Genomic DNA, 13368 nt, shown 5'->3' with positions numbered 1-13368 from the left:
ACTGCAGAGAAATGCAAATGTAGCTAAGCTCCAGTGTGTGTGTGTGTGTGTGTGTGTGTGTGTGTAGATGAGAACATGGGAGTCAAACAAGAATGACATCAGGATCTGCAGGATGAAGGGAAAGCACGAGGTGAGACAGCATGTCTTTTTCTCCATCTTCTTTTTCTTTTTAAGAACAAATGTGACAGATTTTTCTCTCTGACTCTCTCAGAATTGCATGACATCGGGAATTTAACCTGCCTTAATTGATTTTTTGGGTCAGTTCAACAACCTGTAAACACAACAATGACATAATATCTTCTTATGAAGTTGATATGGCAAAAAACATTAGCATTCATTCATCATGTTTCAGACCACCTTTAGCTTGCTTTGGTCTCTACAAACTCCTGAGCAAAATATCTGCCTCTTTAGGTGCTAAATGCTTCACTCTGTTTGTGAGCTAGTCGCTAACCTTGTCTGTCTGCTGTTGTGCATGTAGCACACAGTCGGTTTGTCTTTGTCTTTGAGTCTTTGGGTTTGTCACCTTTTTATACAGAAGAAGTAATTTGATCAATTTTTAATCTAGATGTATTAATTATAGCTGCTGTAAAGACTGTCCTTATAAATAATGACAAAACATCACTTGTACTTTGCAATGACGGAACTGTGGTTTGTGCTTTATTTTTTAATTATACAAAAACAAGATTTTATTAATGTTTAATGGTTAAAAATGGGCCAACATCAGATCAAATAATGAATTACAAAAACCTGCCTGAAAAACAGGTTGTAAAATACCATTTGAAGCAAAACTCTATTTATTAATCTCATTTATGGATTTTTAAATTATTTCAGCATCTCATTTACATTTTCATAATTTTCTTTTACTGAAAACCAACACGTTTTTAAATCCACAGGAGCATAAATTCTGGGTAAACCCCCCAAACCTTCAAAGATTATGTACAAAGAACAGAATTACAGTTCAGTGAAACTGTTGTATTAATGTCTGGTCACTGAGCTTCTCTCTTTCTTATACACGTTATTATGGCACATGTTTTACCTGTCTGCCAGGAGCTTTGGTTTCATGGCACCATTCACCTGACTGTCATGCCTGCTGACGCAGCCTCAAGCAGAGGGAGGTGTTATTATTTTATAGTTATCATCTCATTGTCCCTGCTCTCCTAACCCGTCACACAAACACACACATCAGGAAGAACAGAGCCACTCCCACCTATACACCACTTGTTCCACCGTCATGAGTTAGGAATGCGCTTTGTGCCCTCAGAAAATGCAGGTGGGCGTTGGGAAACCAAGGTGGTCGGAAAGAGATGGGGTGAAACGTCCCAGCAGCCACCAGCAGCCCACGCCTGACTACCTCTTATATCTCCTACACACACACATCCCTAGTTTCTATCTGCCACACATAAACAGCCTGTATTCGGTGTCTATGTGTGTGTGTGGGTGTGTGTAGTGGTGATGGCTGTGGTTGGCGGCAGAAACATGGGCTCTGTCCCCTCCAGGCAGAGGAAAAAAAAGACTTATTTAACACAGTGAGAGAACACCTGACATTAAATCTGTGTGAGACAGTGCCAGACAGAAACACAATGGAGAATATGGGGATGGCGACAAAAAGCTAGGCAGGGGGGGTGGGAGTGGGGTGGGGGGGGGGGGGGGGGGGGGGGGGGGGGTGGGGGTGGGGGTTAGAAAGACAGAGAGGTGAGAGAGGTAGATAAAGGAGAGGAGAGGAGAGGAGGAGGGAGGGTGTGGGTCCCTGTTGGTCGGCCCTGAGGAGAGCTGTGGGGCTGACTGAGATATGAAAGGTCTTCTTGCCCCTAATGACTGTGCTGCCTGGTAAGGCTGTGTGACTCACACGGCAATGTGAGGGAGATAAGAACACTGCCAGGTCCTCTCAGTCAGCTCTCTGGGCTCTAACACATATGAATGGATGTGCTTCTGTGTGCATATGCATCTACGCAGAAGCTCATTCAGTCACATACACATACAGTAGACACTCGCCGGGCTACAACCGATATGGATGTGTAAAAGCCTATACAGATTAGTCACTATATTCAGTCTTTATTACTAAAATGTGACAAAGAATGGAATTATTTTCACTCCAAATAGCAGACACAGAGAAAGTGTGAAAAGATTGTAAATGTTCATTTCTGAAATACTTGTAAAATATAATCCTGTAGAGCAACAAATGCAAACTGCAGCCTCAAAAATGACTGTAGAGTGTAGGGCACTCTACACACTAAAGGGAATCTATGGAGTTTCCGTCAAAGCAAAGTTTACATTCAGGGTTTCTCACCAAAAAGAAATGTGTTGAATGCATTTCCTTTCTTATAAAACATTTATATTGCTAAATTTACATTCCAGTTTGCTAGCTTGCTGTCTTTCTCTTCCCTGGTACTTTTCTTGGCTCTTCACAGCAGGCACAGCGCCAGGATTTCAGTTTTGGCTGGGCCGTTTAATTGCAGAAGTTAATACTGTTTGCCTGCCTCTGACGGTTTCCAACTAGTCTCGCTAAAACAGAAATGACTGATGTCGTGCTGTGGAATGTGACCTGTGCATCTGGCTGATGATGACACTTTTTATATTCCTTTTCTAGTTTGTTATTTACATGCAACAGTTTGTATTTATTACAACCGGCTGACACAAATTTGTTGCTCAAATCATGCAAAAATGAAACATAACATCCTGTCTTCTGTCTGCTGTCGATGGTGAAGACAAATCCATTCATTTAGCGGACTGACATTTTAACACTGTTTGAGGAAATGTCATCTTGTTTGGATAATCTGACCGGATTATTATTTGGTTAAATTGATTGGAGAGAGAGAGGGACTGACTGCTGGCCTGACTGAGCGAATGGTGCACTGTGCTGTCACTTCATAAGCTTGTCTCATTAGAAATGGTCTCTATGCTCTCGAGGCACTGAGACAGTCATGGCATCATCTTTTTTTCTGTTAAATATTGAACTCAAGTACAAAATTGCAGAAAAATGCAGCCTTTAAGAGCCGTAAAATATATAATTTACGGTATGTTCTGTTGTGATGATGTGAATTCTATGTCACAGTTTCTGTGGTGTATTGTCTAGCTACAGTTTACTGTGGGGCTTTTGGACTGAAATGCATTTGTTTTTTATGCTGTTAACTGCTTTGCTCATCATGTTAGAGCTGCAACAAAAGCTTTTTCTGACTCTAATGCACGCAAACACACAAAATGGAGGTTCTTACATACATGTAGGTGGGATTACCAACCCTCGTGTACATTATTTTATGTTCATACATATTCATGATTTTGAGTGCCTTTTTTTAAAATCTGCTATCTCTTTGTTCTTGCCTTCCGCTCTTCCTCTCCTCCACTTCACCTCCTGAAAATGTCCTGTTCTGCTGGGGGGTTGGTTGTGTCAGATGTGACACATTCACTACCTCGTAATTGGTTTTGTAATTAAATGTTTCTGCTTGGTTGATCACAAAGGACATAGTATTTTCCTTAATTAGGCTGAAAATTCAATATCCTAATTCTTTAGCCTTTTTAATTCTCCTGTGTTGACCAAACGATTGTCAGTGAATGCAACAGTCGATCTTGCTGTCACTCACTCTGCATATTCCCATCATATTTTCCTTTGTCCTTTGCTTTCCACTGTGTTTTTATCTCCCCGTTTTCATGTCATCCCCTTCCTGTGTTTCACTCCTTACCTTTCTGTTAAAGCAAAAGAGAGCAGCAGATAGTGGATGAGACGTTCCCCAGAGGTGGCTCTGTGCCAACACATCAGGCCAGAGCAGTGTGGCGTATACCTGCTGTCGTGGAAATTTTTCTCTTTGCTGCTGGTGAATAATGAAATAGAGACTTCTGCCGGCCGACAAGGTTTTATTTTCTTTGCAAAGAAAAGGTCAGTCAACACGCGAGCGGTCAAAGTGAAGAAAAGACCCCGAGCATGGGGAGACCTAAACATTTATACATGAGGGACAGCCCCTCATCATGTGTTTTACAACCTTTTGTCTTAATTCGAGGGGCACCCCCCTCCTCTCCCAAGATATGCTTCTGACCTCCTGCTGGTGTGCTTCACCCCAGGTTGTCCTGCATGACCTCGCACCTAGGTGCAAAAGTGGGTTTTAGGGTTCACATCCTACAGAGATAAGAGGATCTTGTACCTTATCTTAACAGCAGGGAGGTTGAGTGTCCCAAATAGGTTTGTGGGACTGTGGGAATGGGGAGGTTGTGTGTCTCTCGTGACTGAAACAATGAAAACTGGATTTTTACCATTACAATTCTCCCTTTTGATTATTTAATAATCATTAACAGAGAAAAAAAAAAAAAAAATAATAATAATAAAAGTAAAATGAGACAATATAAAAGGATTCACAACTTAATTATCCGACACATTAATTCACATGGATTTTAAAATGTATCATCATGGCAGTTGTTTGGTTGAGGAAGGAGAAAGAGAGAGAAAATAATAATAATAATAATACGAACGAATTTGACCTGATCGCCAAATTTCAGGATACACGGTGCAGGTGAATGTTGTATTTTGTCCTTCTGTAAGAGTGACAGTTTTGGCAGGTTTGTAGGTGTAGGCTTCTGTTAGCACAGTCCAACATGCTAGGGTCAGGGTCAGGTGATACATGGTGTTTGTGTTGTTGATCAAACCGGGGGTCTAGTTGGTGGTTGCTGAATCTACGGAGTTATCCCTCGTGTCGTGCTTTTTTTGCGCTTGTTCGTCCTCGCGTTGTCCGTCTCCGCGGCGTCCGTCCTCACGTTGTTCAAGTCGACAGCTGGATTCCTCTGTTGGTTCAGGGACCTTTTTGCAGTGGCTGGCGTGAACCCACGTTGCTCTCTCAGCGACCTTCACTGCCGTGTGTGTTGTCAGGAGTACCTGGAATGGGCCTCGCCAGCGTTTGGAGTGCCAGTGTTTTCTCCTGAAATCTTTTATCACCACCCAGTCGCCAGGTTGGAAATCATGCAGTGGTGTGGAGGCTGGTTGTGGAAGGGCTGATTTCACCTGTTGAGAGATTCGAGAGAGAGTAGATGATAAGTTTTTGCAATATTGTAACATGTCATCGTCACATAAGCCGGTAGAGGGGAGTGGCCTGGTTACAGGTTCCACTCCTAGGGATGGGGGTCTGCCGAAAAGAATTTCGAAAGGGCTCATGTTCACTCTAGATCTTTTCCTCATTCTTATGTGTGTTAGAACAATAGGCAGAGCTTTTGTCCATGGCAGCCCCGTTTCCTCGCAACATTTTGCTAGTTTTGACTTCAACGTGCCATTTTCTCGTTCAACTGCACCTGCACTGGCAGGGTGGTAAGCACAATGTGTTCTGAGGTCGATGCCAAGAAATTCACTGATTTGGGTTATTGCAGTGTTGACAAAGGGTGTACCATTATCACTGCTTAGTTTAGTTGGTATTCCCCATCTGGGAATAATTTCTGTTAGCAGAGCCTTTGCTACCACTTGGCTGCTTTGGTATCTTGCTGGGAAAGCTTCAACCCATTTTGACCACATATCAACCATCACCAAGCAGTATTTCTTCCCTTCTGCTGGTGAAAGTTCTATGAAGTCCATCATCAAGTGTTCAAATGGCCTATCTGGTGGTGGGTGTGCGGCGTGTGTGATTGTTTTGGTTTTACCTGCGTTATGTGTTGCACAAACCATGCATGATTGACAAAACTTCTGTGCATGAACTGAAAAACCTTTGGTGAACCAGTGTCGAGTTATGATATCCAACATCCCCCCTTTTGACACGTGGTCCAACCCATGTGTCAACTTTGCAAAGTGAGGAAAGAAATGTTTGGGCAGACAAGGTTTGCCGTCGGGTCCTCGTCACACTTCTTCTTTCTGTGTGGCACCACAGCGTCTCCACAACGTCTTTTCTTGTGGTGTGGCAAAGGTTTGCATTGCTGTAAGAGAGCTTGGAATAGAGACGGGGGTTGAAGCAAGCAAAGGATTAAGGATGGTGGGCTGGAGTGCAGCTCTTTTTGCAGCAGCATCAGCTCTCGCATTCCCTAGGGAAACCAAATCTGAGTTGTTAGTATGGGCAGGGCATTTGCAAACAGCAATTGAAGTTGGGAGCAAAATGGCATCTAGAAGAGCTGCAACCTTGTCATGATGGAGAATGGGTTTTCCATCAGATTTTAAAAATTGTCTGTGTTTCCACAGAGTACCGAAATCATGTACCACACCAAATGCATATCTGGAATCAGTGTAGATGGTTACAGTCTTGTTGTTTGCCAGTTTGCATGCCTCTGTCAATGCTGTGAGTTCTGCTGCTTGTGCAGAATAGTGAGAGGGAAGTGAGCCTGAAACAAGAGTTTCATGATTAGTGACAACAGCAAATCCAACTCTGTTGCGACCTGTCTGTGGGTCACGGGAGGCAGATCCATCTACAAAAACAACCAAATCAGGATTAGTTAATGGAGTTTCTTGCAGGTCCGGTCTTGGAGAGCAGACCTGTTGGAGGACGGCAACACAGTTATGTTCTTGTCCATCGTCAGGTGTGGGAAGGAGAGTGGCAGGATTTAAAACATTGCATCTTTTTATAGTGATGTTAGGCATTTCTAAAAGCACAGTGTTGTATCTTAACCATCGTGCTGTGGAGAGATGAGAAGTTTTTTGTTCGAGCAAAATCATGGACACAGCATGTGGGACGAGGAGGGTCACATCAGAGTAGCTCACAATGTCTCGGGAGGCCATGATTGCCTTTTCAGCAGCAGCCACAGCTCTGAGACATCTTGGGAGGCCTGCAGCCACAGGATCCAGTTTTGAAGAAAAGTAAGCTACAGGCCTTAGTCTATTTCCGTGATCCTGCAGCAACACAGAAGTCATGTATCCATTTTTCTCGTCTACCGTTTGAGTGAAAGATTTGGTAGGATCAGGTAGACCTAATGTTGGGGTGGTCTGTAAGGCAAGTTTCAGCTCAGTGAAAGACTGTTCTGCTTCAAGAGTCCATGTGATCTTATCTTGTGATTGTAGACCTTTGCCATGAATGAGGGAGGAGAGTGGAGCTTCAAGAATGGCATAGTTTAAAATGAATTGTCTACAATAAGAACACATGCCCAGAAACGACATCATTTGTTTTTTTGTGATGGGTTTTGGAATATTCTGAATTGCATCTACTCTTTTTGGTGAAAGAGTCTTCCCTTCAGAAGTGATGACGTGTCCTAAGAAAACAACCTTTTCCTGAACAAACTGAAGTTTGGACAGACTGGCTTTGTGACCAGTGTTAGCCAGATGCTTCAAGAGTTTTACTGTGTCGGCTTCACATTGCTCTTTGGTTGGGCTGCATATCATAAGGTCATCAACATACTGTAACAAAGCAGAGCCTGGGGAGAGAACAAGAGGTTCAAGACTTTGTCTGAGAGCTTCATTATAAATGGTGGGGCTTTCACAGTAGCCTTGGCATAGGCGAGTGAATGTGTAGCCTCGTCCATTGAAATTGAAAGCAAACCAAAACTGGCTGTTAGGATGAACCGGAACACTGAAGAAGGCATTAGAAAGATCTACCACTGAAAAGAACTTTGCGTTAGATGGAACCTGAGACAGGATGGTATAAGGATTTGGGGCGTTTGGTGCTCTGGGTTGGACTGCTGCATTCACGGCTTGCAGGTCCTGAACGAAACGCCATTCCGTTGGTTGATCTTTATCTCTGATTTTCTTGACAGGGAACAGGGGTGTACGCACTGGGGAGTCATCACAGGGAACAATTACTCCTGCCGCTTTTAGAGACTCAAAAACGGGTGTTATGCCCTCAATGGCTTCTTGTTTAAGCGGGTATTGAGTCTTGCACGGTCTAAAGTCTGATTTCGGAGTAATCACAACAGGTTCACAATTTTTAATGAAACCAACATCATACTTACTAACAGCCCACAGTGTCTTAGGGACCTCCTGTAGGGCCGTAATAGTGTTTGCTTGTTCTTCAGACAGAAAAGAGAAAGATTTAGAAGCGCTTTTAGCTACCAGCTGGATTGTTCTTTGAGTGTGCACACTAGATGATAAACTCTTAGAAAAACACTGCAGTGTAGGTGAAAAAAAAATCGATCGATCGGATGTTTCTTGCCAATCGGCTGCGCGCTGACATGATTTTACAAATGGGCCCAAATCTTCGCAATCATCGGGTGTGTGTTTTGTAAGTGTGATGTGTGGGACCGAATGGTCTATGGTATACATATCACATTGGGCTGGTGTGAGAGAAACTGATATAACACATTTGGGTTGTGTCCAATAAATGTGTGTCAGTGTGAGTTTATCAGACCTCTCTCTCAACCAGCCTTCCTCATATGGCTCATCAGGTCCTGTTGACACATGAGAGGTACAATGCAGATCCTCTGGTGTCATAAAGTCTATTGTCGCTGTTGGAACTATCTCCCTGGCTAAGGTGAGAAGCTCAGATGCAGTTGATGGCTGCAATTTCCATTGATATGCACATTGTAGATCTGGGGTGTGATGAACAAAGGAGTGTGAAAAGTGTTGCTCCAGATCAGATAATCTGTGAACTTTGACACCCTCTGGGGTTGAGATCAGACAAAGGCCTAATTTGCACATCAAGTCCCTTCCCATCAGGTTAATGGGACAGACTTTTGAGAGCAGAAATGCATGTTTAAAACTTATATCTGGCCCATCTGCACATTTGAGTGGGACAGTAAAGTTCTCTTTAATTGTTTGACCTGATGAACCAATGGTGTACACGTAATATCCACTCATTTTTGGCTCTGTATCCAACTCTAACGTTTTTATCACAGAACGTGTGGCTCCCGAGTCAACTAAGAATGTAATCTTTTGTTCTGCAATGGTTAGCGTATGTTGAGGAAACCTCTCGAAATTAGCAGATGTGTACTGAACATACGTTAATGCCACTGCATGTCTATTGTCTGGATTTTCAGCAGATTGTATATTAATCTGCTCAGTATGTGTGAGTGAGTATGGTGCAGTACCTTCCTTCGATTTCACAAGTTGGTTTGGCTTGTCAGCAGGAGTCCATCCCTCTCCGACAGCCCTTGACCATTTTCAGTCCGATTTGTCCACTGGAATCGATGAAGTTTTTCTGGAACACTCATTTTTCCAGTGTCCATATTGACCACAGATGAAACAAGCATCCTGTGTAGGTCTTTTTCTATGTCTGTGTCGACCCTGTGCTCTTCCTTTTTGTTCATGGTTCGGTTGTTCACGTCCTTGGACTGTGTTATACATGGTCATTGCTGCCATGTGAAGCTCCTTCTGTGTTGTCTCTTCTTTTTTCTTTTTCTTTGAGAGTATTTGGTCGTGGGCGTGTATGGCATGTCTGCGAAGTTCTGACAGACGTGCGTCGTTCCATCCAATACAGGAACTTTTAACAGCTGAGGCAATGTCTGGTTTTAGTCCACTTAAGAAACTGTTGCAAAGATGAATTTCCCACACATCCGGAACATTGTTTGGTTCGTCAGGTAGTTGCAGGCCACTGTAGGTGTTGAATACCTCTGTCAGGCGGGTGAGATATTCGTCAGGGTTTTCATTATCCTTCTGCTTGCAGGCAGTGATTTTCTCCATGTTGATTTTTACAGGAAAAGCTTGAATAAATGCATCACAGAGAAGACGGACAACATCTCTATAGTGGGCATTAGATTCATGTTCCCAAGTGATGTGCTTACAACGGATATCAGCATCTGGGAATTTCCCAGCTATTTTTTGCCAATCTGTGGGTTTCATCTTGGTGATTAGGAGTCTTTTTAGTTCATTTACGGTGGGTTTGAATTCTTGGCAAAATGTGGAGAATTGCTCAGCAAACATTTTGCCTGATGTTGTTGGGCTGGGTAGATGTTGTGAGGCTGCTGTGATGTCAGCAGAAGTCCATGGGCGGAAAACCAACGTTGTACCTTCTGGTCCAGATACTTCAACCATGGGCATGTTGAAGGCTGCATCTTGATTTGGATTACGTAGTCTGTGTGCTATTGGAGAAGCTACTCCTGTGCTTGTCTGTGGCGTGATGGAGTTTGTTTCCCTTCCTTGGTTGGGTGTTGTAGTGTTGTATGGTGGTGGAGCTGAAAGATGGATGGGTGGGCTGCCGTCAAGGTCTGGGTCCAGCTTCAAAGCCGCCAACTGTGGAAACAAAGAAGAAGTCTGCGAGTCTTGTGTTCCTTTTGTGTGTGAGATTTGCTTTTCATTTGTTTCAGGGTATTCACATGGAAAAGGGAGTTGTTTCTGCACTGTTTTCCTACTTCGCATCTCTGCTTCCCCTTTCCACATCTGAAGACATTTTTTTTTTTTTTGATCTTCTATGTTTTCTAATTTCCTTACAGAAATCGTATTTTTCCTTCACATTTCTTGTTATTTTTTTTTTTTTTTTTTTTTTTTTTTTTTTTCAGTTTTTCCTCTAATATCGATATGTTTTTTAAACTGAGAGATCCCCCTATTGGGAATCCAAACTCAGCTGTCCAGACATTCAAATATTTTAAACTTTTATCCTCATATTTCCTTCTCATGATATCCACAATCGGCCCCTCCGGAGGACCCACCTCAACAGAGCTTTTACTCCCCATCCCGAAATGGGGTTTGTGCACAACCAATTACGATACAGACGTCTCTGTAAAGGATCACTTCGTTTAAGGAACAAGTGATAAAGACCCGGTCACTTCGTTTAAGAAAAGACCTGACCACTTCGTTTAAGGAACAAGTGATAAAGACCTGGTCACTTCGTTTAGGCTACAAGTGAGAAAAACCAGTCACTTCGTTGTAAGGAACAAGCGAGAAAAACCTGGTGTCATTCGTCGTTTCGTTTGGGCTACAAGCGATAAAAGCCAATCACTTTGTTTCTGGACACAAGTGATTACAAAAGACCCCCCGCTTCGTTTAGGCTACAAGCGATTAAAAGCAGAACGATTGTGGATATGTGAGAAACAAACATGTAAAGCCAAATTTTACCCCAATTTATAAAAAAGAAATAAAAATAATTTGTCAATATTTCAGTGCTCACCAGATGAAATTTGCTGAATTTTGTTGTTGTTCGTGGAAATCCCAGCGGCGACGATCCGGGGCGTTTGCGGTCAGTCCTCCCTTCTCAGAAGAGGATTTTGAGGTTGGAGGCTGAGAAGTTTTGTCTCCCAGGATGGCCTGTCACTGTCCGCGTCCCGTCCCGGACGATCGCTCGAGGGATCCCACTTCTGACACCAAATTGTCGTGGAAATTTTTCTCTTTGCTGCTGGTGAATAATGAAATAGAGACTTCTGCCGGCCGACAAGGTTTTATTTTCTTTGCAAAGAAAAGGTCAGTCAACACGCGAGCGGTCAAAGTGAAGAAAAGACCCCGAGCATGGGGAGACCTAAACATTTATACATGAGGGACAGCCCCTCATCATGTGTTTTACAACCTTTTGTCTTAATTCGAGGGGCACCCCCCTCCTCTCCCAAGATATGCTTCTGACCTCCTGCTGGTGTGCTTCACCCCAGGTTGTCCTGCATGACCTCGCACCTAGGTGCAAAAGTGGGTTTTAGGGTTCACATCCTACAGAGATAAGAGGATCTTGTACCTTATCTTAACAGCAGGGAGGTTGAGTGTCCCAAATAGGTTTGTGGGACTGTGGGAATGGGGAGGTTGTGTGTCTCTCGTGACTGAAACAATGAAAACTGGATTTTTACCATTACACTGCAAACAAAGGCAATTCCACATAGAGCACTTTTAAAGAGCGGTTGGGCATCATTATAAGCAGCACTTAGCGAGATTGTTTGATCAATATTGAGTTGATCATGCTCTCTAAGGAGTTCCAGGTTTTCAGTCGTCTGACCCAAATGCCTTCTCTGAGTCTGAATGGCAGAGGATGCAGTTTCACAGCCTTTATTTGACTCCTAAATTAATCGATTTCAAACACCAGATGTGGAGTCACTTTCATTCCTTGAAGAGAAAAAGATTAGAAAGAGAAGATCACGACTGATCCTCTTTTTCTCGTCTTTTTCCCTTCTCTTAATCTCAGCAATGCTTCATATGTAGAAAATTTCTCGTTTCTCGGCTTTTCATGTTCCTGTACATTGAAGACTTTGCTACTTTAAATGTTTTTTTGTTTGTTTGTTTTTTGAGACAACAACTATGCGCAACTGAAACACAAAGGAACAACAAGGTTGAAAATATTAAAAAATGAAGCAAAAAAGATAAGGCTAAAGTAGGGGAATTAACTTTCAAGGTTCTTTATGCAGTTTTCCATGTAATTACTTTTGATGATTTCTTCTCATCTGGCATGGTGGTGAAGTGGTTAGCACTGTTGTTCCACAGCAAGAGGGTTCTGGGTTTGAGTCCGGGTCTGGGCCCACCTGTGCAGAGTCTGCATGTTCTCCCTGTGCCCACGTGGGTTTTCACTCTGGCTTCCTCCCACAGTCCCAAAAACATACACATTAGGTTCATTGGCTACTCTCCATTGCCCCCAGGTGTGAGTGTGTGGGTGTGTGATTGTCTTTGCGTGGATGTAACCCCCCTCTCACTCGTAGTCAGCTGGAATAGGCTCCAGCCCCCCGTGACCCTGCGTAAATTAGCTGTATAGATGATGATGGATGAATTTCTTTCTTATTTTGGCTTGTTGTGTTGATTTATACTCCGTTTTTATGATATGCTATAATTGTAGAGCACATGATGTACCTGATGCATTTCCCACATATAGAACATATCTGTTGGTTTTTTTTTTCAAAAATAAGGGACTAAAAGCTGGCTCTTTTGTGAAATATTTGCTCAACTATGCCTTCTTTACTCAAATATTTCCAATTTTCTAGACAGGCATCCCTGCAGTGACACATGTATTAAAGACAATTTGCCACCATTTTCTCAGCAGGTTGGCGGAGAGCTGTCCAGGGGTGATTCAGGTTAAGTGTTGTGCTCGAGGACTGAATGGTGTGAGAGTGTGTGTGTGTGTGTGTGTGTATTACCACCAGGGAGTGGAGTTCAGCTGACCCCTCAATCTGTAGGTCTTGCTGCATGTCGGCTTCACTGCTGAGGCTGCCACATGGCTGACTGGCCTGGAAAACTCTGTTTCGTCCTTCCTCTCTTGCCTTCACTTTATCCTTTTTACTTTCTCTCTCTCTCTCTCTCTCTCTCTCTTTAGTTTTTCCTTCTATCACTATTATCTCGCCTTCCCTCTGTCTCTCTCTCCCTCTGGTGTCTGATGTTTGTTTGTGGCCTGTGGTGTGTTCAGGCAGAATTACCATCAAACAGTAAGGAAGGGTTGCAGAGGGACGCGGATTAGCTTTAACATGCTGAGTAAGACCGCAGCACTCAGAACAGCACATTGCAGCTAATTTGGTACCGCTGTTAATTTATCCTCCGCCCACATGCACACTAACATACACACACTCTTTTTTTCTTGTCATGGAGAGTCACTGTTTTCAGTCAAAAAATGTGCGTCAGGGATTTTTCTGGAAATGACAAGCCTGTTGTTA

The 13368-nt window shown here is 43.1% G+C and overlaps 2 protein-coding genes across 2 annotated transcripts in view; one reads left to right on the top strand and one right to left on the bottom strand.

Annotated features, from left to right (window-relative positions):
* sema6bb (sema domain, transmembrane domain (TM), and cytoplasmic domain, (semaphorin) 6Bb) overlaps positions 1-13368 on the top strand; it is a 128132-nt gene that overhangs the window by 64083 nt on the left and 50681 nt on the right. Inside the window, exon 5 of the mRNA XM_046392830.1 lies at positions 68-130. Coding sequence (XP_046248786.1) covers positions 68-130 — 63 coding nt within the window. The remainder of the gene's footprint in view (positions 1-67; positions 131-13368) is intronic.
* Positions 3790-10237, bottom strand: LOC124061197. The gene is made up of 2 exons (XM_046392831.1): positions 8911-10237; positions 3790-4984 (listed from the first exon to the last, which is right to left on the bottom strand). Exon 1 carries the CDS (start codon positions 10196-10198, stop codon positions 8984-8986), a length of 1215 nt encoding a protein of 404 aa, XP_046248787.1. The 5' UTR covers positions 10199-10237; the 3' UTR covers positions 3790-4984; positions 8911-8983.

This window comes from Scatophagus argus, chromosome 6, assembly GCF_020382885.2.
Source record: "Scatophagus argus isolate fScaArg1 chromosome 6, fScaArg1.pri, whole genome shotgun sequence".
Classification (NCBI taxonomy): domain Eukaryota; kingdom Metazoa; phylum Chordata; class Actinopteri; family Scatophagidae; genus Scatophagus; species Scatophagus argus.
Note: the sequence above shows the minus strand (reverse complement) of the source record. Positions and strands in the feature narration are given on the sequence as shown.